Source organism: Nycticebus coucang, chromosome 21 (assembly GCF_027406575.1).
Source record: "Nycticebus coucang isolate mNycCou1 chromosome 21, mNycCou1.pri, whole genome shotgun sequence".
Taxonomy (NCBI): Eukaryota; Metazoa; Chordata; class Mammalia; order Primates; family Lorisidae; genus Nycticebus; species Nycticebus coucang.
The window spans coordinates 11760036-11783093 of NC_069800.1; the positions used below are offsets into that span (position 1 = coordinate 11760036).

General features: G+C 44.2%; 1 protein-coding gene across 1 annotated transcript; it reads right to left on the minus strand.

The window, feature by feature from the left end:
* Positions 1-11105: 11105 nt before the first annotated feature.
* On the minus strand, positions 11106-11444 carry LOC128574072 (eukaryotic translation initiation factor 1-like). Its single transcript, XM_053574707.1, has one exon. The coding sequence runs from the start codon at positions 11442-11444 to the stop codon at positions 11106-11108; it is 339 nt and encodes a 112-aa protein (XP_053430682.1).
* Between the last annotated feature and the right edge of the window lie 11614 nt (positions 11445-23058).

The following is a 23058-nucleotide window of genomic DNA, read 5'->3' on the forward strand; positions in this document are numbered from 1 at the left end:
CTATCAAAAATAAAATTTTTGCCTTTTAAATCTTGTAATTATCAGATTGGCTAAATAAATAATTAACTTTATAGTAAACTGTAATCCTGTTTTATAAAAAATAATTTTGAAATAGGAAAAATTAAACAAAAAAAAATATTATGTAAAAAAACACAAAAGTAAAAAGAAAAAAGAGAGAGAGAGAAGAAAAGCTGAGATGCCTAATAATTACTGCACTTTATGCAGATAATCAAACCCACCACACTGAGAGTAAAATTTATTTTGACAAGTAAATTAATGCTACTATTATTTGTCTTTAATAAAAGAGGAATTTAAAACTAAGAAACTGGCCAAAGAGTATAAAATTATCACGATGGTCAAATTTTATCCAGTTTGTGTTTTCTTTTTGTTTCATTGTCCTAAGATAACATATTGGGTTTTAATATGTAAGATCTTTACATTTCAAAGTGGACATTGAAAAACTAACACTAAGACTAATGAAAAATAAACTATAAGTCTTAAGGATCAACAAAGATTACTCAATTTGGTGGCCTAGGTACTCCTAATTAACCAGGCAATATTGAATTTCCTGTACGCTACACTGAAAAAAATCAGTACAGTATTAAACAATATCTGTTATGTACATATAGATATCTCAAAAAATTAAAACCTGAATAAAAACCTCCCAATAAGTAACAATGGCTGCAACAAGACCTCACAAGTGGCCCCACATTTAATTCATTTTCAAAAATATTCACTTAAATTATTCAAAACTTCAAATCAGTTCTATAAAAACCCTTAAAGCTACATGTTATCTTAAGAACTGTAAGATTCTTACTGTTAAGAATGCTTACACTCTTACAGCTGAGATTGTAAATAAAAATGCTAATGTTTTCATCATGCAGACTTTAGCCTCAAAACCCAAAACTTGTAAATATTTGTAAATGACTGCTAATTTCATTCTCTTATCCTAAACACAACCCTGACTTCGAGTGTCAGTGCCTCTGTTTACTTCTTTTCCCTAAAGTAATTTTTGAGATAATTCTCCAGATCAATCCTGCATTCCAGACTGACTCACTGAAACCAAGAAACTTACAAGGCCTCCAGCACATGACCTTTGATTTCTTTCATGGTGCACCCTGCCACCTCTTGAGCTGTTCATTCAGACTGTAGAAGTTGGAGAAGAAAGACTTTCAAGAAAAAGTTTTCAGAAACCATCCATTCTTGTTTATAATTATCCTTAGATAACTATCCAAAAGCTCCCTGCTTTAGGCTTAACTTGAACTTACTGTTCCTCTCCAAATTTTACCAAAAGTTATTTGCCAAGTAATTGGACATTAAAAAATTAAAGACCTACCAAGCTATCAATTCTGTAGCTCAGTGGCTAGGGTGCCAGCCACATACACCAGGTGGTGGGTACCAACCACACCTGGGGCCTGTCAAACAAGGACAACTACAACAAAAAAATAGTCCAGTTTTGTGGTGGGTGCCTGTAGTCCCAGATACTTGGGAGGCTGAGACAAGAGAATCTCTTAAGCTGAAGAGTTTGAGGTTGCTGTGAGCTGTGATGCCATGGCACTCTACCAAGGACAACATAGTGACAAAACAAAAAAACCCTATCAATTCTTAAGCCCAACCAACATAGAAATTCACTATGCCTTTAGTAGTTTGTTATAAGACTTCTAAAGAATAGAATCCTGGCCCAACAGGGCCACTTTTAAGAGTCTAGCAACCTTATTATTCCTTTTAAAAAGGAAATATAGAAAATAATTTTGCCAAAAAAAACAAAAAAAAAAAAAAAGAAAGAAAATAATTTTGCCTTTTTTCTCCTCTGTGATTAAACAGACTCATTACTCCCAAATATTAAGTCCTGATGATTCCCACCAATGAGCAATTGAGGACAAAACTGATAAGATAATGGTATATACCTCCAAACCTTACACTAACTTCTCAAGCTACTTCCATTCAATTTATTAAAAATTCTTATTTACATGTCAAATGCTTTAATCTGACTCTCCAAACTCACAAAATTTAGTCAACTCCTTGTTTTACCTATCGGTAACTCAATTTAACTCATGTTTAAACTGTACCTCCAGAGGGCTTTTCAAAAGCCCCTGGCTGAAGATTTAACTCAATTTCAAAATACTCTTGCTGGACAATTAAAACAATTACAATTAAAATCTCAAGAAAAAAAAAACAGAAAAGAAAAAAAAGAAAAGAAAACTTTGCACATCTTAAACAGTGGAACTGGTTGGCTGAATCCATAAAACTGGTTTTCTGGATTCCGTGAGTTTAGATTTTTACCGCTTTTGCTGTAATATAGTTGTTATGCTTTCTTACAGTTATCAGCGCTGTTTACAGATTATTTCAGAAGAGCCCCATACTGACACGACAGCTGCTCTACACTTCTCCAATCAGTATGACCCTCCATACACTTACCTGACCCCCTTCCTCCTCCTTTCACCAAACCCTTTCCCACTCAGAATAAAGGCCTTTTGAGCAATAAAAATGGGGGAAATGTGGGAGGTAGATAGGTTGACTTCTTAGCAGGATGTCCCACTTCAATCAAGGGGAATCCAATGGAACCAAAGATTAAAAAAGCCCAAAGCGTCCCCCCCTCCAAAAAAAAAAAAAAAAAACAGGGCCAGATCAATGCGACCATCCCTGTGGGCTGAGAGTCAGCAGGTGGGTGGGACTGAGCCCTTTAGCAGAGCTGAATCCTTTGAACTCCTGATCTGCAGTTAAATTAGGGAAATTGGCTTGCTTCCCCTGTGGGGACAAACCTGGTTCTCTCCTCCCCGTTTCTAAATACCTACCAATTGTTTGCTAGCTGCCCCTACCATTCGTTCCCCTTTACCCAGCCTTGCCCTCTTTCTAGTCTTCCTGGGAACTTGGGATTCTTTGAACCCTACCTTTTGGCATTTTGCATATATGCTTTGTGTTAGAAATCAATAAAAGCCTTTGAAGAAGCCAGAGATGTGATTCGTGGCCCCGGTCTGCCCCTCTGTGTGGGGTAAAGTACGCTGTCTCCAGGCATTCTTAGACCTATGTATTAAGCTCATGGAGATTGTCAGTGATGTTTCCCCTGTTGGCTTTCAGCCCAGGTTCGGGTACAGCGGTCAACCCCAAAATGAAGGTTATACTGAAAGGGGGGAGTTGAAAGCTCTTCCTCTGAGAACTGGAGCAGGACAAGGGCTCCCACTCTCGCTGCTCTGACTCAACAGAGCCCTGGATGTCCTTGCCACAGCAATTAGGCAAGAGAAAAAAAAATAAGAGCCATTCAAATTGGAAAGTGGGAGTCAAATTGTCCCTGGTTGAGGATAACATGATCTTATATATAAGAAAACAAAAAGACGCAATCAAAGATTTCTTAGATCAGTTAAACAAATTCAATAAAATTGCAGGATACAAAATCAACATACAAAAATTAACAATGTTTCCATACAAAAACAAACTAGCTGAAAAGAAACCAGGAAGGCAATCCCATTTGTGATAGGTATAAAAATAAAGTAAAATACTTAGAGATAAATTTAACCAACGGGGTGTAAAAATGTCTATAAGAAAAACTACAAAACGCCAATGAAAAAACTGAAGAGCATGCAAACAAATAGAAGACCTCCCATGCCATGGATTGAAAGAATTCATATTGTGGGTGGTGGCTGTGGCTCAAAAGAGTAGGGTGCCGGAGCCATATACCGGAGGTGGCAGGTTCAAACCCAGCCCCGGCCAAAAATTAAAAAAAAATTAATATTGTTAGAGCAACCACACTAACCAAAGCAATTACAGACTCAATTAAATCTCTATCAAAATACCAATGACATTCTTCACAGAAATAGAAAAAAAAATCCTAAGGTTTTTATAGAACCACAAATGAGCCCAAATAGCTAAAGCTGTTCTGAGCAAAAAGAACAAAGCTAGGGGATATCAAACTACCAGACTTCAAAATATTCTACAAAGTTATAGTAACCAAAACGATATGACACTGCCATAAAAATAGGCCAGTGCAACAGAAAAGAGAATGCAGAAATTAATCTACATATCTACAGGAAATTGATTTTTGAGAAAGTTACCAAGAACACTCACTAGGAAAAGAATAGTCTCTTTAATAAATCATGTTAGGAAAACTCAACAGCCATTCTATCCAAAAATCAACTCAAAATACACCCAAGACCTAAATGTAAGACCCCCAATTATTAAACTACTAGTGGAAAAACTAGGGGAGGTTCTTCAGGACATCAGTCTGGAAAAAGATTTTATGAGTAAGACCTCACAAGCATAACCGATCAAAGCAAAAATAAACAAATGGGGCTACATGAAACCAAATGGCTTTTGCATAACAAAGGAAATAGTCAACAGAGGGGAAAGACAACCTACAGAAGGGGAGAAAATATTTGCAAACTATTCCTCTGACAGAGAATTACTATCCAGAATGGATAAGAAACTCAAACACTTCCAATTTTAAAAAAGCCAACAGTCTGTTTTAAAAATGGGCAAATGATCTGAACTGATGTTTCTCAAAAGAAGACATACAGATAGCCCACGAATACATGCTCAACATCACTAATCACCAGGGAAATACAAATCAAAACCACAATGAGGCATCATCTCACCTCAATTAGGATCAAATGGACAAAAGGAGCAATGATCAAAAGGACAAAAAATAATAAATGCTGGTGAGGATGTGAAGAACAAAAAACTGTTATACACTGTTGGTGGAATTGTAAATTAGTACAGCCACTATGGAGAATATGGCTCATATGGAGCCACAAATTGGGCTCCATAGGATCTAGCAGTCCCACAACTAGGGACGTATCTGATGGAAAGAAAATGCAATCAGGATATCGAGAAGGCATGTCTAAGGCAGAGCAGAGGAACTTCAGTTAGTGAAACTGTGTTGCAGGATCCTACAATACTTGATACACACAATTATATGCTTGTCAAAACCCACAGAATGTCCAACATCAAGAGTGAGCCTTGGCTCAGTGCCTGTGGCTCAAGCGGCTAAGGTGCCAGCCACATACACCTGAGCTGGCAGGTTCGAATCCAGCCCTTGCCTGCCAAACAACAATGACGGCTGCAACCAAAAAAATAGCCAGGCATTGTGGTAGGCGCCTGTAATCCCAGCTACTTGGGAGGCGGAGGCAGGAGAATCGCTTGAGCCCAGGAGTTGGAGGTTGCTGTGAGCTGTGATGCCACAGCACTTTACCCAGGGTGACAGCTTGAGGCTTTGTCTCAAAAAAAAAAAAAAAAAAAGAGTGAGCCTTAATGTAAACTGTGGACTTTGAGAAATACTAATGTATCAATATAGAATCACTGATTATAACAAATGTCTCGCTCAGTTGTGGGACTGTTGATAGTGGGCAACTTGTGTATGGGGGCAGGGGATAGATGGGAACTGTACATTTTCAGGTCAATTTTGCTGTGACCTTAAAGTGGCTCTAAAAATGAAGTCTATTTGTAACGTTAAAATAATAATGGCCAGTGGACAAGATGACCTTTAGGGTCCTGTCATCCCTAAAGGCTCCTGATGGCTCTATGAGAACACCTCCTATCTAGCAGTCTGAGGTGTAAAAATTCTGAGAAATAAAGAAAAGGGGTGATTAAATTTCACACTTGTAGGGGAAGACTCAGTCACTGTCAGTGGCTACTGTGATGCAGAGCATGGATGAAGGGCTGGGTTGGGAAGGAATTCAACTCAATTGGACCAACCACTTCTACACACAGAATGCATAGAAAACCTTCCATAAGAGTACAGGTTTGAGGTAATAATAAAACGGTCCAAACGTAGTGAGAAAGAAGCAGGTCTCCAACGGGACTGATGCTGGGGTGAGAGACAGAGACCCAAGGCCACAACCTGAGGAGCCACGTTGTTAAAATGGCTTATGTGGGGGTGTTCAGAGGTGTCAACTGTCACACAAAAGGCAGGGGAGCAAGGAGCCGGGGGATTTAGTGAGGAGGCGGTCAGTGACTGTGAGATCTTGAATTCGAGATGTGGGCCCCAGGCTCCTGCTGCCATTCCTGTGTTCATTTGAAAGCTACTCATTCAGGAACTTGCTGTGGCAGGCTACCTGCCTCTCTGACCTGAATAGTGCAGCCGAGGTGGAAACAAGATGTTTACTTGTCTAGAGAGGCAGGACATTGTAGCTTTAATAAGGGGCGTCTGGGGCTATGTGGAGAGTTTGCTGTGAAAGAAGTGCAGACCTAGGAGGGTAGGGCTTCCTGGAGAGAGGCACTTCCCAGTTGGGACCAATGCCAGCCTACAGTAGTCAGAGCCAGTAACACCACCTGCTGTAACAAACAAGCTCTAACTTTTTTTTTTTTTTTTTGACCAGCCCTCAAAGGGCTGGATTTTTTTTTTTTTTAATTGTTGGGGATTCATGGAGGGTACAATAAGCCAGGTTACACTGATTGCAATTGTTAGGCAAAGTCCCTCTTGCAATCATGTCTTGCCCCCATAAAGTGTGACACACACCAAGGCCCCACCGTCCTCCCTCCATCCCTCTTTCTGCTTTTCCTCCCCCCCCCATAACCTTAATTGTCATTAATTGTCCTCATATCAAAATTGAGTACATAGGATTCATGCTTCTCCATTCTTGTGATGCTTTACTAAGAATAATGTCTTCCACTTCCATCCAGGTCAATACGAAGGATGTAAAGTCTCCATTTTTTTTTAATGGCTGAATAGTATTCCATGGTATACATATACCACAGCTTGTTAATCCATTCCTGGGTTGGTGGGCATTTAGGCTGTTTCCACATTTTGGCGATTGTAAATTGAGCTGCAATAAACAGTCTAGTACAAGTGTCCTTACGATAAAAGGATTTTTTTCCTTCTGGGTAGATGCCCAGTAATGGGATTGCAGGATCGAATGGGAGGTCTAGCTTGAGTGCTTTGAGGTTTCTCCATACTTCCTTCCAGAAAGGTTGTACTAGTTTGCAGTCCCACCAGCAGTGTAAAAGTGTTCCCTTCTCTCCACATCCACGCCAGCATCTGCAGTTTTGAGATTTTGTGATGTGGGCCATTCTCACTGGGGTTAGATGATATCTCAGGGTTGTTTTGATTTGCATTTCTCTAATATATAGAGATGATGAACATTTTTTCATGTGTTTGTTAGCCATTCATCTGTCATCTTTAGAGAAGGATAAGCTCTAACTTTTAGTGACTAATGTGGGTTGAATTGCATCCCCACAAAAGATATGTTGAAGTTCTAACTCCTGCTACCTAAGAATGTGGCCATATCTGGAAACAAGGTCTTTGCAAACATGATCAAGCTAAGGCGAATTCACAGTGGATTTAGTGAGCCCTGATCCATGACTGCCCTTACCAGAAAATAAAAATTTGAACTCACAAGTTGGCTTGCTTCCCCTGGAGAAGCAAGGAGAACTTGCTTAACTTGTTCTCCTGTACGCCAATAAGGACAGGGCAGAGACTGGATGAAGCGTCTGCAGGCCACGGACTGCCACCACCAGGAGGAGATGGGAGAGGCGAGGAAGGACCTTTCTCTGGACGCTTTATGGAGAACATGGCCCGGAGCAGCCTCCAGAAATGTGGGGCAAGAGGTCTTTGTTGTTTCGAGCCAGGCCAGCGGTGGCACTTGGTGGGGGAGGTTCACGCAAGCCAAGTTTCTCCTTGTCTGCCGTCCTCTCTGGGTCAGCAGAGCGGTTTGCATCAGGTGGGAGGGCTCTGCTCCAGGGTCACAAATCCACCGCCCTTCCAACTTCTCACTCCACCTTCCTCCACAGCCCCCACAAGACCCACTTGGGGAGCTGAGCAGTGAAGGACTCGGGAGAGCTCGGAAGACTCGCAGGAGGAGTTGGGGTCAAGCATTATCACTGCGCCCACCTTCCACTGTCCAGCCTCAACCGCAGAGAGATGGAAGCGTCACCACTCTGTGTATCCAGGAGGAAAAGGAAACGTTTTTGCTGAAAACGTAGCACTGTAGTTTCTCTGCTCCCAAACTCAAGCTGTTTTCTGAACTAAAGGAAAAGCTCTCCTTTGAAGCTTCCTGGATGCGTCCTAGCTCTGGGGTTCCTCAGTTGGGTGGGAGAGACGGCCTCCTTTCTCTGCGCCATGTGCAACTCCAGCGAAGCTGAAGGTCATCTGTGCAGGCCGACGTGGCTGCCCCTTTCCGTCCACGGTCCCCAGGCCCCCGACTCCCGTCCTGGGCTGCGGACACGCTCACTTCCCGGCCACCCGCAGCTGCCCTCCGGTCTGGATGCGCACACGGCTCTGAGCGCCCCACGCAGAGCGCGCGGTTCAGAGCGGGAGTCGGTTTGCTCCGCTCCCTGAGGTCCTTGATGAGGCCAAGCAGAACGCCCTGCTTTCCGCAAACTGCTGAGGCCTTCAGGGCGTTTCCCCCGGGGAGCAGCGGGATCCTCCAGCCACTAGGACTGAAGGCGAACCTGGCCCCTGGCGTGAGCACAGCAGGAGCCAGGCAGACATCCCTGTGCCCGTCTCCTCCCTAAGACGCTGTGCATCTGGGGCCAGGAGCCGAGATGGGATTGACGGAAATTAATCTGGTCCCACCCCCTCAGGAGCCTCAGGCCCTCAGGGTCACTTCTGCTTCCCCGTTATTTTGACAAGCATATTAATCAGTAGCGGTGAGTGGCATTATTGAAGCAGCTGAGGGCCAGCTTCCCCACAACCCGCCACACTCAGCCTTAAATGGTAGACCCTCCCCCAAAGCAGGGGGCTCCTGCCCAGCTCCCGGGTGTGATCACCACTTTATTCTTTTCAGATAGCTCGACACACACGTACACATGAGCATGCACACGTGTGCACACCCGGGTCCCCCCACTCCCCAACTGTATCTAAACACTGGTGGAGCATTAGAGGTGCCTGCAGGGCGAGGAGCCCACTCCCCACTGTCCCGTGCCCACTTCTGATGGCATTTGCCTTCTCTGTCCTGTCCCCTGGGGTCCAGTCTTCACCACAGAGAGAAAATATTAAAATATCCATGACCTCCAAGCCTCCAGAAGCCAACTTGTCCGTGGGTGGACTATGAAGCCATTCAAGTTTGAAAGAGCTGTAAATTCCTTCTGTAAGGGGAGAATAACCTTCTAATTCTAATAGAGCTCTAATTCCTTCTGTAAGGGGAGAATAGATTGAACCCCCAACTCAGAAGTGATTCTCTCAGTCCTGAGAGAATCACGAGGGGAACCAGGCAGAGAGAAAACATAATTGTAGGGTATCGTTTTCATAACTATATTATTTACATTAAACCAGGGAAGGCACAGTGGCTGGCAGTTTACTCGGTGCTGTGTCTCCCTGGTGCTAGATGCTGGGTGTGCACTGGGTCTGCAGGTCACAAACTTGCTTCACAGAATCCCGTCCTTTGGATTCTGTGCACAGCCTCCAGGAACAGGTGCTTGTGCCAGAGTGCCAGAGCCCCATCAGTGATACTGGGGCAGAGCAGGGAAGGTGATGGCCTCCACTTGCAAGGGGCGCAGCTGAGCCATTTGCTCTCCACCTGCGCGAGGTGAATGAATGTGGAGACCCTGAGTGTGTGACCCACACCTGAAACACAGCCACTTCCATTAACGGTCAGGTGGAAGCTGAACAGGGCTGTAAGGAGGGAATCAGATTGAGGGTCCAGAGGGAGAGGGAGAGGGAGGGTGGCAACCAGGGCACACTTACCACCTTACGGTAAGAACAGTACAAACTCTTGCCATCATAATCAGAAGTGACATTTGTGACATTTTTGTTCAAGGAAAGGTGACATTGTGCTTCCTGGTCTTAAACCCAAACTCTTCGGCATGGCAATTTTTGAAATAAAATAGGGTTTGTGGTCCATAGCCATTGAAAGGGCATGCTCGGTCTCCTTACTCTGTTATCTCTGCCCATATTAAATCAGATTAAAATAAACAATAAGAAAGTCCAGAAAAGATGAAAAAAGCCGCACAAACTTAGACAAGGGAATAGCAAATGCGATCAACATGTAACAGTTATGTATGGAGTATTTACATGTGCTGACGCGGCTCTAGGTATGTGGAGATGTCAGTGAACAGGACAAGGCCCTGGCTGCCAAGGAATTCACAGCACAGCAGTTGGAAAGGAGATGTAATAGGTAAATAATAACTAAATGATAAAGACAGTAGCAAAGAGCAGAGTAGAGCTGAGTCAGGGCAGAGAGGGCAGAGCAGTTACAGAATAAATGAAGTGGTCGGGGGCTCCCCTGAGAAGGTAGCATTTGAGCAGGCGTGGAGGAGGTGGTGGAGCGATCAGGCCGGCTCACAGAGAGTGCACACATTTCAGAGGTTACAGTCGGGGGCTGCAGCACAATGCGCAGAGAGAGTCCTGGGAGCTGAAAAGAAGTAGCAGAACCCAGATCAGGGAGGCCTGAGGGCCGTGGCAAGGACCTCATCTTTTCTCAGTAACACAGAGGTCCTAAAGGTTATTAGCATAGGAATAACATCAGATAACTCAAGTTTTTAAAAGATTACTTCCTCTGGCTGCCGTGTTCAGAACACATGACAGGGGAACAAGGATAGAGACCAAGAAAGCAGTGAGATGATGGTGCTTAGGTCAGGGTAGAGCAGAGAAGAGAGAGGGGCTGGGTCAGTCCTGAGCACACCTTGAAGACAGAGCCAAAATGGATATGACAGATTGGATGTGGGATGTGGGGGAAAAGCAAAGCTGAGGATGCCGTCAAGGTCTGGATGGAGGACTATTAACTGGTACTGGGAAGGTGGCAGTGAACAGATTCAGGCTGGGGAAGAGGAGTTCTGGTCAGCTACGATAACGTTCGGACACTCTTAGACATCCCAGTGAAAAAGTGCGTAGGCAGTTGTTTGTGCGAGTCTAGAGTTTGGGGGATAGATCTAGGCTATAGATATGAACCTGGGGGTCCCAGCATACCCAAGGCACGGGTATTTAGAGCCCTGAGATGAGATGGATTGTCAAAGAAGGGGGATTTGATAAAGAAAAGTACAAAGGACTGAGTTTTTTTTTTTTAGCTCTTTTCAGTTTATTGCACGAAGGAATTACACTAGTCCAAGTTAAAAGCAGACCCCAAATGGTTGCATTATACAAGCTGTGAGGTTTTTAAACTTGGGACAAGGGACCGAGGGGTAATTCTACTCATTGCAAGGAAATCCTCACTTAGGCTTCAGTGAGCCACGCGCACTTAAAACCCATGAACCTGCAGCTGATCATCCTTAGCCAGTCCAATCTCTACGAGGAACTGGCATATGTTCTTGCGCTGGTCACCCTGTAGCTGAATTACTTCTCCATATTTTGGATGCTCAATTACAGTACCAGTGCAGGCAAACTTCTTAAATGCCTTCACTAATTTCTTTTTATCATAATCATCAGCGATCCCTTCAACAGTATTAAGGGTCTTCCTGCCGTTTCTCCGTTGAATTCTTATATGGATATAATCCTCAGTGCCAGCAGGAAGCAGGTCATCACCCTTACTTGCATCAGCAAAGGGGTCGAAAGAGTGGAGGTTCTGGATAGCAGACATACCATACGATTCCTTTTCCTCGGTGGAAACAGCCTGCAGAAGGTGGCGACGGGAGAAGACGGGTGGCAGGGACGGAGTGTCAGGAAGTGAGGGGAGGCTGCTGAGGGGGAGGCTGCTGAGGCCCTCCACATTACAAGGTCATGGGCAAGAGGAGGACACAGCAAAGTTGACAGTGAAGGAAAGCTGTGTCCTGCAAAACAAGGGCAGAAAATGCTCCAAGGAGAAGAAAGTGGTTCATGAGTCAACGGTTCCTGATACGTCAAGCAGGAGAACCTTCACAGGAGCAGTTCAGTATCTGCAGGGGTTGAGCCCTGATTAGAGTGGGCTCATAGGAAAGCGGGAGGACAAGAATTCATCACAGTAAGTGACAGCTTCCAAAGAGCTTCACTTCAAATGAGGAGCAAAGAAATAGTGCAGAAGCTAGAGGGAGAGGGTGTTGAGAGGTCTTTTAAGAGGAGAGAAATGATAGGAGAGGGGAGACAAGATGGCGGACTGAAGCCAGCTTTCAACAAAGGCTCCCGTCCAGAAGGAGAGTTAAGGGACAGGAATTTAGTAAGTATCCTGGTGGACTTGAGCCTCACCAAGAGAGAAGGCTGAAGAACGCACATCAACACCGCTGAGGCAAGTTGTGATCACAAGGACGCAAACAAAAGGTACAAAATCCACCACCAAGCGGACGGGAGTCCCCCTCCCCCATGAGACCGGCTCTAGAGCCCCACAATTGAACAAGCGGGCAGAAATTAAAGGCCCTCCCACTACACTCCACGGGAGAGACCTTCTAAAAACTGGACCTACCTCCCCTACTGGGGTGCCGTGGCGTTCTCCTGCCGGACATAGGGCTGAATAAAACTTTGGGAATCCTTTGCCGGCAACCCTGAATCCCCGGCGCTCCCCTCCCGCCCACTGAGGTCTGGAGGCCTGTCCCCCAGGACTTCGGATCCTTGGGTGATTTCTCAAGGGGAGTGGACAGTCCCCGAGTTGCGACTGGTCAGCATTGACTCTGAGGCACGCAAGTGAGGAGAGGGCACCGGGCTGAGTCACGCCTCGCGGCACTTCCCTGCGGTGCAGTGCAGCAACCCTCCCCAGGCATACGGGGCCCAAGACTGAATCAGACTCTGGCCTCCCCGCTGAGAGCTGAGAACCCCTACTCTCACTTGGGGTCTGAGGGCCTATCCCCCAGGAGTTCGGCTCCTTGGGTGATTTCTCGAGGGGAGAGCACAGTGCCTGAGCTGCGTCAGGTCAGCGCTGACTCTGGGACACATGAGCGAGGAGAGGGCACTCTGCTGAGGGGAAATCAAGCCTTGGCGGCACTTCCCTGCGGTGCAGTGCAGGAGCCCTCCCCCGACCGTAGTATTGCGTGAAACTGAATGAAATTCTAGCTTCCCCCCGCCCCACTCCCAATCGGGGTCTGGGGGCCCATCCCCCAAGAGTTCTGATTCTTGGGGGATCTCTTAAGGCGTGTGGACCCAGCACAAACTGCGGCCGCTCAGTGCTGACTCTGGGGCGTGGGACAGAGGAGAAAAGGGTCGCCTGAGTGCCCACACCAGAGCAGCAGTTCCCTGGAGGTAGATCAACAGCCGTTTTTTCTTTAACGGCAGAACGCTCACTTCTGGATATTCTGAGGCCACACCCCCTGTCTCCCTGGGCAACCAGAGGAGGCCACCGGTGACACGGCTCACAAACCCGGAAGCCTCCAGGGCGGGGCCGACCCAGAGAGGTGTTCAGACGCAATTCTCCAGCAGCAAAGACGTTTGAACTCAAAACAGCCCGTCTCCTGTAGGGGACGACAGGAACAGAGACAGAACCTCACAAAGTTGTCTGTTCTGTTCTGTTCTGTTAGCAGCATGCATCAGGGACGGGGCTAAGCCTGAGTGAACACCTCCTTCCCATCACCTGCATCAAACACTCAAAGATGTCAGGCCCCATCTCCTCCTGCTAGATAGCGGCAGTCTGCGGGGGCCTGGCAAACTTCCTTGCGATTCAGGCAGGTGCAAACCCCTGGAGTGTCTGTTCACTGCAGGCAACTGGGTTAGCCATCTGCAGAGATACCAGTGACTGGGTCCGACGGAGGGGCAAAGTGGGGAAGGAGATGTCAACCTTCCCAGACTGCTCTGTTTGCTGGGTGGCTCCTCCTGACTCCACGCTGCACTGGGGTGAGCTGTGTCAGAGGAGTCACCAGGCCCCTGTGATCCAGTTCCCAGAGACCTCTTGAACCCTTCCACCCGAGACAAGTGCCGATTGAGACAGTTGATTCGGACCTTTTGAACTGGGCTAATAGACTGAGGACTCTTCAGGCGGTGCCCTGGGTGTGCGATTGTAGGAAGGTTTGATTCTCCTTTTCCAACTGGGGCCAGAGGTGGGCAGGCGGGGTGACTTAATTGCTGATTTTTCCACACAGCTGAGACTTCAAGCCAGAGTAGAAGTTGCAATAGGATTGAACAGAAACCAGCTGAAAACAAGACAGAACCACTTTGCTCCACCACACCAGACAGGGCCCCAGTTTCTCAGGCCACAACACTGTACGGGCCCTCGATAAAACCCCAGGGGAAAAAGCAAAGGGAGTAAACCATGGGGTGGAATCAGCGGAAAAACTCTGGTAACATGAATAACCAGAATAGATCAACCCCCCCAAGAAAAGATACGGCAGATGTGATTGAAGATCCCATTCATAAACAACTGGCTGAGATGTCAGAAGTCGAATTCAGAATTTGGTTTGCAGACAAGATTAATAAAATGGAATTAGGAATTCGAGGAGAAATTCAAAAATTGTCTCAAGAATTTAACGAATTTAAAGACAAAACCACCAAAGACTTAGACACACTGAAACAAGAACTTACAGCCCTCAAAGATATGAAAAATACAGTAGAATCCCTCAGTAACAGAATGGAGCAAGCAGAAGAAAGGATTTCTGACATTGAAGATAAAGTCTTCGAACGCTCCCAATCTCTCAAAGAGGAAGAGAAATGGAGAGCAAAAACGGATCACTCACTCAGAGAGCTCTCAGATAATTCGAAGAAAAACAACATAAGGGTTATAGGAATTTTGGAGAATGATGAAGTGGCTGCCAAGGACACAGAGGCCCTTCTACATGAAATTATGAAAGAAAATTTTCCAGACATGCCTAGAGAATCTGAAATTCAGATAGCAGACAGCTTCAGAACCCCAGCACGATTCAACCCCAATAAGCCATCTCCCAGACATATCATAATTAGCTTCACTAAAGTTAACATGAAAGAGAAGATTCTCAAAGCAGCCCGGCAAAAGAAAACTATAACGTACAAAGGTAAGAATATTAGAATAACTGCAGATCTCTCTGCTGAAACTTTTCAAGCAAGAAGAGAGTGGTCATCAACTTTTAATCTCCTAAAGCAAAAAAACTTTCAACCCAGGATCTTGTATCCAGCTAAACTGAGTTTCATCTATGATGGAGAAATTAAATACTTCAATGACATTCATATGTTGAAAAAAATTTGCCATAAGTAAACCAGCTCTTCAGGATGTTCTCAGACCTATCCTCCACAATGACCAACCCAATCCTATACCACAAAAGTAAACTCACTCAGAAACTTCGGATCAAACTCCAACTTCCACACTGGCGAAAGGATTAAAAATGTCCACTGGACCTTTGAAAAACTCGATACCCAAAATTCCACCAGACTTATCAATACTCTCCATCAATGTGAATGGCTTAAACTGTCCTCTAAAGAGGCATAGGTTAGCTGACTGGATACAAAAACTCAAGCCAGATATTTGTTGCATACAAGAGTCACATCTCAACTTAAAAGACAAATACAGACTCAGGGTGAAAGGATGGTCATCCATATTTCAGGCAAATGGTAATCAGAAAAGAGCAGGTGTTGCAATTTTATTTGCAGATACAGTAGGCTTTAAACCATCAAAAGTAAGGAAGGACAAGAATGGTCACTTCATATTTGTTAAGGGTAATACTCAATATGACGAGATCTCAATTATTAATATCTATGCACCCAACCAGAATGCACCTCAATTTATAAGAGAAACTCTAACAGACATGAGTAACTTGATTTCCTCCAGCTCCATAATCATTGGAGATTTCAACACTCCCTTGGCAGTGTTGGATCGATCCTCCAGAAAGAAGCTGAGCAAAGAAATCTTAGATTTAAACCTAAGCATCCAATATTTAGATTTAGTAGACATCTACAGAACATTTCATCCCGACAAAACTGAATACACATACTTCTCATCAGCCCACGGAACTTACTTCAAAATTGATCACATTTTAGGTCACAAGTCTAACCTCAGTAAATTTAAAGGAATAGAAATTATTCCATGTATCTTCTCGGACCATCATGGAATAAAACTTGAATTGAGTAACAACAGGAATCTGCATACCCATACCAAAACATGGAAGTTAAATAACCTTATGCTGAATGATAGCTGGGTCAGAGATGAGATTAAGAAAGAAATCACCAATTTTTTGGAACAAAATGACAATGAAGACACAAGCTATCAGAACCTCTGGGACACTGCAAAGGCAGTTCTAAGAGGGAAATTTATAGCACTGCAAGCCTTCCTCAAGAGAACGGAAAGAGAGGAAGTTAACAACTTAATGGGACATCTCACGCAACTGGAAAAGGAAGAACATTCCAACCCCAAACCCAGTAGAAGAAAAGAAATAACCAAAATTAGAGCAGAATTAAATGAAATTGAAAACAAAAGAATAATACAACAGATCAATAAATCAAAAAGCTGGTTTTTTGAAAAGGTCAATAAAATAGATAAACCTCTGGCCAACCTAATCAGGAAAAAAAGAGTAAAATCTCTAATATCATCAATCAGAAACAACAAAGACGAAATAACCACAGACTCATCAGAAATCCAAAAAATCCTTAATGAATATTACAAGAAACTTTATTCTCAGAAATATGAAAATCTGAAAGAAATAGACCAATACTTGGAAGCACGCCACCTTCCAAGACTTAACCAGAATCAAGTGGAAATGTTGAACAGACCCATATCAAGTTCAGAAATAGCATCAACTATACAAAACCTCCCTAAAAAGAAAAGCCCGGGACCAGATGGTTTCACGTCAGAATTCTACCAAACCTTTAAAGAGGAATTAGTACCTATATTACTCAACCTGTTCCAAAATGTAGAAAAAGAAGGAAGACTACCCAACACGTTCTATGAAGCAAATATCACCCTGATCCCCAAACCAGGAAAAGACCCAACAAGAAAAGAAAATTATAGACCAATATCACTAATGAATATAGATGCAAAAATATTCAACAAGATCCTAACAAACAGAATTCAACAACACATCAAACAAATTATACATCATGACCAAGTTGGTTTTATCCCAGGGTCTCAAGGCTGGTTCAATATACGTAAATCTATAAATGTAATTCAGCACATAAACAAATTAAAAAACAAAGACCATATGATTCTCTCAATTGATGCAGAAAAAGCTTTTGATAATATCCAGCATCCCTTCATGATCAGAACACTCAAGAAAATTGGTCTAGAAGAGACTTTTCTTAAACTGATAGAGGCTATCTACAGCAAACCCACAGCCAATATCATATTGAATGGAGTTAAATTGGAATCATTTCCACTCAGATCAGGAACCAGACAAGGCTGCCCATTGTCTCCATTGCTTTTCAACATTGTAATGGAAGTTTTAGCCACCGCAATTAGGGAAGAAAAGGCGATCAAGGGTATCCATATAGGGTCAGAAGAGATCAAACTCTCGCTCTTCGCAGATGATATGATTGTGTATCTGGAAAACACTAGGGACTCTACTACAAAACTCCTAGAAGTGATCAAGGAATACAGCAGTGTCTCAGGTTACAAAATCAACATTCATAAATCGGTAGCCTTTATATACACCAACAACAGTCAAATTGAAAAAGCAGTTAGGGACTCTATCCCATTCACAGTAGTGCCAAAGAAGATGAACTATTTGGGAATTTACCTAACAAAAGACGTGAAAGATCTCTATAAAGAGAACTATGAAACTCTAAGAAAAGAAATAGCTGAAAATGTTAACAAATGGAAAAACATACCATGCTCATGGCTAGGAAGAATCAACATTATCAAAATGTCCATACTACCCAAAGCAATATATAATTTCAACGCACTCCCTATTAAACTTCCACTGTCATATTTTAAAGATCTTGAAAAAACATTACTTCGTTTTATATGGAATCAGAAAAAACCTCGAATAGCCAAGACATTACTCAGAAATAAAAACAAAACAGGAGGAATCACACTACCAGACCTCAGACTTTACTACAAATCGATAGTGATCAAAACAGCATGGTATTGGCACAAAAACAGAGAAGTAGATATCTGGAACAGAATAGAGAACCAAGAGATGAATCCAGCTACTTACCGCTATTTGATTTTTGACAAGCCAATTAAAAACATTCAGTGGGGAAAAGATTCCCTATTTAACAAATGGTGCTGGGTGAACTGGCTGGCAACCTGCAGAAGACTGAAATTGGACCCACACCTTTCACCATTAACTAAGATAGACTCTCATTGGATTAAAGATTTAAACTTAAGACATGAAACTATAAAAATACTAGAGGAGAATGCAGGGAAAACCCTTGAAGAAATTGGTCTGGGTGAGTATTTCATGAGGAGAACCCCCCGGGCAATTGAAGCAGCTTCAAAAATACACTACTGGGACTTGATCAAACTAAAAAGCTTCTGCACAGCTAAGAACACAGTAAGCAGAGCAAGCAGACAGCCCTCAGAATGGGAGAAGATATTTGCAGGGTATAACTCTGACAAAGGTTTAATAACCAGAATCCACAGAGAACTCAAACGCATCAGCAAGAAAAAAACAAGGGATCCCATCGCAGGCTGGGCAAGGGATTTGAAGAGAAACTTCTCTGAAGAAGACAGGCGCACGGCCTTCAGACATATGAAAAAATGCTCATCATCTTTAATCATCAGAGAAATGCAAATCAAAACTACTTTGAGATATCATCTAACTCCAATGAGACTAGCCTATATCACAAAATCTCAAGACCAGAGATGCTGGCGTGGATGCGTAGAAAAGGGAACACTTCTGCACTGCTGGTGGGAATGCAAATTAATACATTCCTTTTGGAAAGATATATGGAGAACACTCAGAGATCTAAAAATAGATCTGCCATTCAATCCTGTAATTCCTCTGCTGGGCATATACCCAGAAGACCAAAAATCACAACATAACAAAGATATTTGTACCAGAATGTTTATTGCAGCCCAATTCATAATAGCTAAGTCATGGAAAAAGCCCAAGTGCCCATCGATCCACGAATGGATTAATAAATTGTGGTATATGTATGCCATGGAATACTATGCAGCCTTAAAGAAAGATGGAGACTTTACCTCTTTCATGTTTACATGGATGGAGCTGGAACATATTCTTCTTAGTAAAGTATCCCAAGAATGGAAGAAAAAATACCCAATGTACACAGCCCTACTATGAAACTAATTTGGGACTCTCACATGAAAGCTATAACCCAGCTACAACTTAACAATAGGGGGAAGTGGGAAAGGGGGGGGTGGGTAGAAGGAGGGGAATCGGTGGGATCACACCTGTGGTGCATATTACAGGGGTATTTGCGAAACTTGGTAAATGTAGAATGTAAATGTTTTGGCACAGTAACTGAGATAACGCCGGAAAGGCTATGTTAACCACTGTGATAAAAATGTGTCAAATGGTTTATGAAGTGAGTGTATGATGCCCCATAATCATATCATTGTATACAGTTATGATTTAATAAAAAAAATTAAAAAAAAAAAAAGAAGTTAAACCATTAAAAAAAAAATGTGTCAAATGGTTTATGAAGTGAGTGTATGATGCCCCATAATCATATCATTGTATACAGTTATGATTTAATAAAAAATTAAAAAAAAAAAAAAGAAAGAGAAATGATAGCAAGCTTGTTAAGGAGTAGGAATGACCTGATGGGAAAGCGACCCCCAACAATACAGGAAAGTGGGAAGGCTGAGGTCTTCTGCTCTAGAAGGGAGGGTGGTGGTCACCCCGAAAGAGGCGAGTGGAGAGAAGCATGCAAGGAAGGTGGGTCAGTAAAGGTGGCAGACTGTCTTTGGAACTTACCTGTTTAATTAATTTTTTTTGCTTAAGTTGGAAGCTGAGAGAAGATGAAAGTGGACTCTGTTGGGGGGTTAAGAAGAGAGAGGAAGGTGTGACAAGGCCATTTGAAGAGTCTGAGAGAACATGGGACTCAAGATACACAACTGAATTGCCAAGCAGCACGGATGGGCCTCAGGCTTCACGGCACGAAGGTAAAGCCAGGTCTGCTGCCACAGTGTGTTTCCCCGCAGGTGAGCTGCACTGAGGCAGGCGAGGGACAGGCGGAGAGCTGGGCTTACCCAGCTAGAAGACAAGAAGAGCGAGGCAATGTTCACAGTGAGGACCATGAGATTCGAGTGGGACGAGAGGGGTGAGGAAGAGTGAGCATGAGGATTCCTGCTTCCAGATGCACCTTCACCTCAAGCAACTAAAATACTGGTGCTACCTATGCAGCAAGACAGTCTCTCTCTCTTTCTCTGAAGTCAGTGGTGTTTAGACATTGAAAAATAGAACTCTTAGGAATCCCTAAAAGATAAAAAAAGAATTGGATAAGTTGAACCCATGATTGCAGCACAGTAACGGAGACCATGGGCAGAACCTGGTGATGTTTCTGAGTTGAAGGTATGGAACTGGGGGTCTGGGGAGGCCACAGCAGCTAGTGTCCCAGAGGGCACCACCTCACAAAAAGACAACTCTGGGAAGGAGAGTCCCCAGGAGCTGCAGGGGGCCTGACATTGCAATCTGAGTGCACTGGAGTGGGAAGAGCACAGATGAGACTCAGGAAGAGCCATAGAGAGAAGAGGGAGCAGCCCTGTAGCTGACCAGGTCCAGCAGGGTGGGTGTCTCTCCAGCTCCCAGAAAGCCTCATGACACACGGTCCTCAGTGGGGTGTGCACAGAGCACGGCCTTGGTGGTGGGGCAAAATTGGGCCACTCTAGTCTCAATTAGCAAGGTTTAAAAGCAAGATCCTAAAGAATCAAAAACTGTCTCCTAAATTGCATCCCTGAACACAGCTCAACAATATTAAAATAATACAAGAACATTCGGCACTAATAAAGTAAAATATTGTAGGCTCAATGGAACAGATATCCCGGTAGGCTCAAACCATTGATCACCGGGCTTGGGATTCTAGAGGGAGGAAGCCAAAAATACAGAATTTGGCGATGAGACAGGGGTGCTTGAAAATCAGAGAGTGGTGGAGCTATCATGATTGCTAATGACATCTTGTGTGACATGAGTGGAGTGGAGGACGAGATGGCTGGAGAAGTGAGACTCAAGAACTGAGAAGCCAGGTGAGGAGAGGATCCTGTGTGAGCTCCCAGAAGCTGCTAAGAATTAAGACACATGCTTGTTGTTGGGGAGAGGGACAGTTGGGGAGAGTGACTTGAGCTGGGACCTTCAGTCACTGGAACTGCACTTTAAGCTGCATATGGCTATTTCCACTTTACTTTTTACATGCACTAAGGAAGTTAAAAATCACTTTCTTACTTGTAGCTACCTTTCAAGTGCTCAGTAGCCATCTCCAGCAGGTGGCTAGCATTTTGCACAAGCACGAGCTATGAAATATTTCTGTCATGGCCAGATGTTCTATTAAATAGCACTGGCCTAAATTTTGGGAAATGATCTGCATAGCACAGCCAGACAGCAGAGCAATCCAGGCGGTTTGCTTTGGGAACAGTGTGGTCGTGAGATGGACTCGAATGCAGACAAATGCTCCCCTTTCCTCCTCCTGCTGCCTGTCTGGTCCCACAGCAGCAAGAAAATAAGCTGGAGGTCAGGTGCTGTCAATCTGGGAACAGCTCATCCCTTGAATGTGTTGGTGAGATTACCCCAGCCTGAGCGTTAGCTGCCAAAATGACTGTGCCATTTTTAATGGACTATTTCTTGGACTTCTGTCTTTAAGCATCTTGGTTGCTCTGTATTTCTGGTTTACTCTTGTAAACTTTACTCTGTGCCAGCCCTCCTGTCTGGGAGGGAGCCCATGTTGAGCAGTCTGGGGAGGAGCTGAAACAAACTGCACCATGGGCATTGTGATTCATAAAGGCGACCAGGTTGCATTTCAGGATGGCTTCTGCCCAAAATCCTTGTCAAGACAGTGGTTTGGAAGGTCAAAGACTTGACATTAAACTGAACAATTTAAACCAGGAATGAATTTGCTTAAATTATGGTGGACAGGGAAACCTAGAGATAAATTTGGAATTATTTTGAAAAGAAAAGACCGGTCCCTGGTGCTGCCAGAGAGGGGTCCAGCATGAGGCCTCACTGCTTGGAATTGAGGCAGTGAAGTGAAAAGATCTACAGCAGTATTCTCCAAACTTTTAATCTCATAGCACACTTGAACCCATAGTTAAACTTCCATGGCATACTTAAACAATGCTGATCGAGAAACAGAGTAAAAATAATGAACGTACTTACTGTTCTTTGAACTTCTTTTGAAAATAATTTAATTAATGATTTAAATTTTTTTCACTGCTTGGGCGGCGCCTGTGGCTCAGTCGGTAAGGCGCCGGCCCCATATACGGAGGGTGACGGGTTCAAACCCGGCCCCGGCCAAACTGCAACCAAAAAATAGCCGGGCGTTGTGGTGGGCGTCTGTAGTCCCAGCTACTAGGGAGGCTGAGGCAAGAGAATCACTTAAGCCCAGGAGCTGGAGGTTGCTGTGAGCTGTGTGAGGCCACGGCACTCTACTGAGGGCCATAAAGTGACACTCTGTCTCTATAAAAAAAAAAAAAAATTTTTTTTTTTCACTGCTCACCTAAGATCCTGCACGCCAGAGAGCAGCAGCATACCTTTGAAAACCACAGCTCTAGAAGCTTGAGCCTCCCTTCAGTGGCTCCCAGCACCCTCCCCAGCTGTGGACCATCTGCAAACTGGCTCTGCTCAGCAGTAGGGTCTGTCCAGGATCTGTTACATTGAAGCCCAAGCTTGTGGGCCCCCTAAAATGTTTTGCATTCTCCCAAGAAACAGTTGTTTTTTTCTTTTAATTGCATTCATTAGGCTTCCACTTTTTGCCTTCACAAAATTAAAAAGGCTTAAAATTTAACAGCAATAACAAGGTTTAAGATAGGGACCAGAAACAAAAACCTCGCAAAGAACGAACGAAGACAAATACGTTCAGAAAAGAAATCAGACGATTGCTGCAACGAAGTATTAAGTAATAAGAATAATAGTAATGCAAAGACAGTAACGTTGTTTTTTAAAAAGTAGAAGCACCCCTCATCTTCACAGCTGTCACCAACTTCAAGTCTGTGAACAAGACCACTTGGGGAATGGAAGTATTTCCCTGTCCAGGCCTACGACCCGTGGCCTGAGTGGAACCCAGCCGTGAGGCTGGTGCCGGGCCAAGTGAGGGATGTGAGGAGGTGGGGTGCAGGACAGGGCACCTGTCCCCGGGACACAGGGCGGGCAGTCTTGCCTCACCGCCCTACCGCCCGGGCCTGGCGCACTGTCAGTCCCTGGGGAAGGGCCAGTCAGAAGACAAAGGTATCATGGTGGAGCTCAGCTCCACAAGAGGGTCGCAGAGGCGCAGACTGAGCAGAC